The sequence below is a fragment of the Crocodylus porosus genome, unplaced genomic scaffold (genome assembly GCF_001723895.1).
Source record: "Crocodylus porosus isolate Cpor-Errol unplaced genomic scaffold, CroPor_comp1, whole genome shotgun sequence".
NCBI lineage: Eukaryota > Metazoa > Chordata > Crocodylia > Crocodylidae > Crocodylus > Crocodylus porosus.
The window spans coordinates 8439109-8440948 of record NW_017728927.1 but is presented as its reverse complement, the minus strand read 5'-3'; the positions used below and the strand labels follow the sequence as shown (position 1 = coordinate 8440948).

The following is a 1840-nucleotide window of genomic DNA, read 5'->3' as shown; positions in this document are numbered from 1 at the left end:
CAAACTTGTCAATGCTGTTGGATTATCAGCCTGGTCATTGCCGGATTATCAATCCAGCATGTGATACCAAACTTGTCAATGCTGTTGGATTATCAATCTGGTCAATGCTGGATTATCAATGCAGCATGTAATATAAGAGGAACAAGACAATGCCTAACGGAAAAGCTTATTCCCCCCCTGTCTAACATAAAAACCTACTTTAAAGGAGGCAGAAAATATCTCCGGATTACATGTAGGGCAGGGGGGATGGCGTCCTTAAAGCAGCTAGTTATTTGTTTGATATAGCATCACTCCCTACCCCTTATATTTACTTGCCCAAATCAAAGAAACAGTTACTTGGTTTTCACCCATCTCGGTTCTAGTTTCATGTCTGCAGGGCCCACTGCTCCTCTCACCCAGGTGCCCGTCAGAAATACGTCCACCAAAGTCACCTTGCCTGCTGAGAAGCAACTTTAAAAGAGAGGAGAGTCCCGGCCATAAAGTTTGCAGGTTTGCTCGACAAGCCTCTCCCTTTAACGGATTGCAGAAGCATTTGGAAAGGTCTGAGCCAGTGTCCGAGCTGGCAGGGCTAAGGAAACCAGTGATCTCAGACGCTCGCTGGTTTCTTTGGTTAATGCAAACTAAATCAATAATCACCATATTACTAAAAAACGCTTCTAATAGCAACGGCAGGATATAGGCAGCCAACTCCTGGCAGGTACAAAGGAGGTGGAAAAGCATTAATTATCTGCACAATGTCAGCGCGACTTAACTGACACGTTTACATGTGCAATAAAGCTACAAGCTCGGTTCCTGAGGATCATCAAGAGACTGACAACGCTTTGCTTTCACAAAAGGCTTCCTCCTGCATGTTTTTTGTCGCTGAAATTCAATTTTCTAGTTGTCACAACTGCAAGGAACAGGTTCCTTTAAAAAACATTAAAAAATTGGAAGGGAAAAAAAACCAAACCAAGCACGGAGGGTGCCAGGGGGAAGGGGCAGAGCCGGAGGGACGAAACCGCTTTCCCTCGCTCAGAGCAAAGGGAATACGACTGAGACCCGAGCCGCACAAAGCGGCGAGCACCAGCCCAGCCTTGCACAACCAGTTCAAGTCCAACCCGACACAACACACACACACACACACACACACACTCAGGCAGCCCGGGCGCTCGCCTACAAACAGGTCAAGGCTTCTCACTGGTCCCAAACACCCCACAGCTTGCAAATTAATACAGAGGGAGGGATGGGGGGGGGGCGGCTTGAAACTTTGCTCTTTTCCACCCTTCTGCCAAATGAAGGAAAGTTGAAGGGTCCTTCTGCAGCCCCCCCGCCCCCGGATGCTCTGGAGGATGCACCAGGCTTATGCGCGCTGCCTCTACCTCCTCCGCCTCCGGAGGGGTTTCGTGGTGTGATGCCTGCCCGGCCGCACGCGAGGACGCCAGCCCCACGCCCGGCTCGGGACGCGGCCGCGGCCCGGCCCGGGGCGGCGGGGAAGGATATGGGTTACAGACCAGTCTGAGGCACCAGCTGCGCGGCCGGGTGGCTTGCTGGAGGCAGAAGAAGACGGTGGGCGCCAGTGCCGGGTACGGGACCTGCTCCTCCTCCTCCGAGCCCGCGTCCCGGCTGCGGGAGCCCGGGCTGCCCCGGACGGGCTTGCCGGCGCTGAGGGCATCCTCGTCCCGCGCGGGCCGGCAGGCGATGGGCACCCGCACCTCCCCGCCGGCCGGCGGCGGGAAGGGCGCGCTCCTCCCGCCGTCAGTCATGGCAGCCGCCGGGACCCGCGGGCAGCGGCGGGGGACAAGGTCACTCGGGCGGGGCCGGGGCGCCTGGCGGAGCCGCGCCGGCGGCAAGTTTGCCGGGG

General features: G+C 56.1%; 1 protein-coding gene across 1 annotated transcript in view; it reads right to left on the bottom strand.

Annotated features, from left to right (window-relative positions):
• CACNA1H (calcium voltage-gated channel subunit alpha1 H) overlaps nucleotides 1-1752 on the bottom strand; it is a 398447-nt gene extending 396695 nt beyond the window's left edge. The window contains exon 1 of the mRNA XM_019542139.1: nucleotides 1480-1752. Within this exon, the coding sequence (XP_019397684.1) occupies nucleotides 1480-1742 (263 nt within the window). The 5' untranslated portion in view covers nucleotides 1743-1752. The remainder of the gene's footprint in view (nucleotides 1-1479) is intronic.
• Nucleotides 1753-1840: the final 88 nt, after the last annotated feature.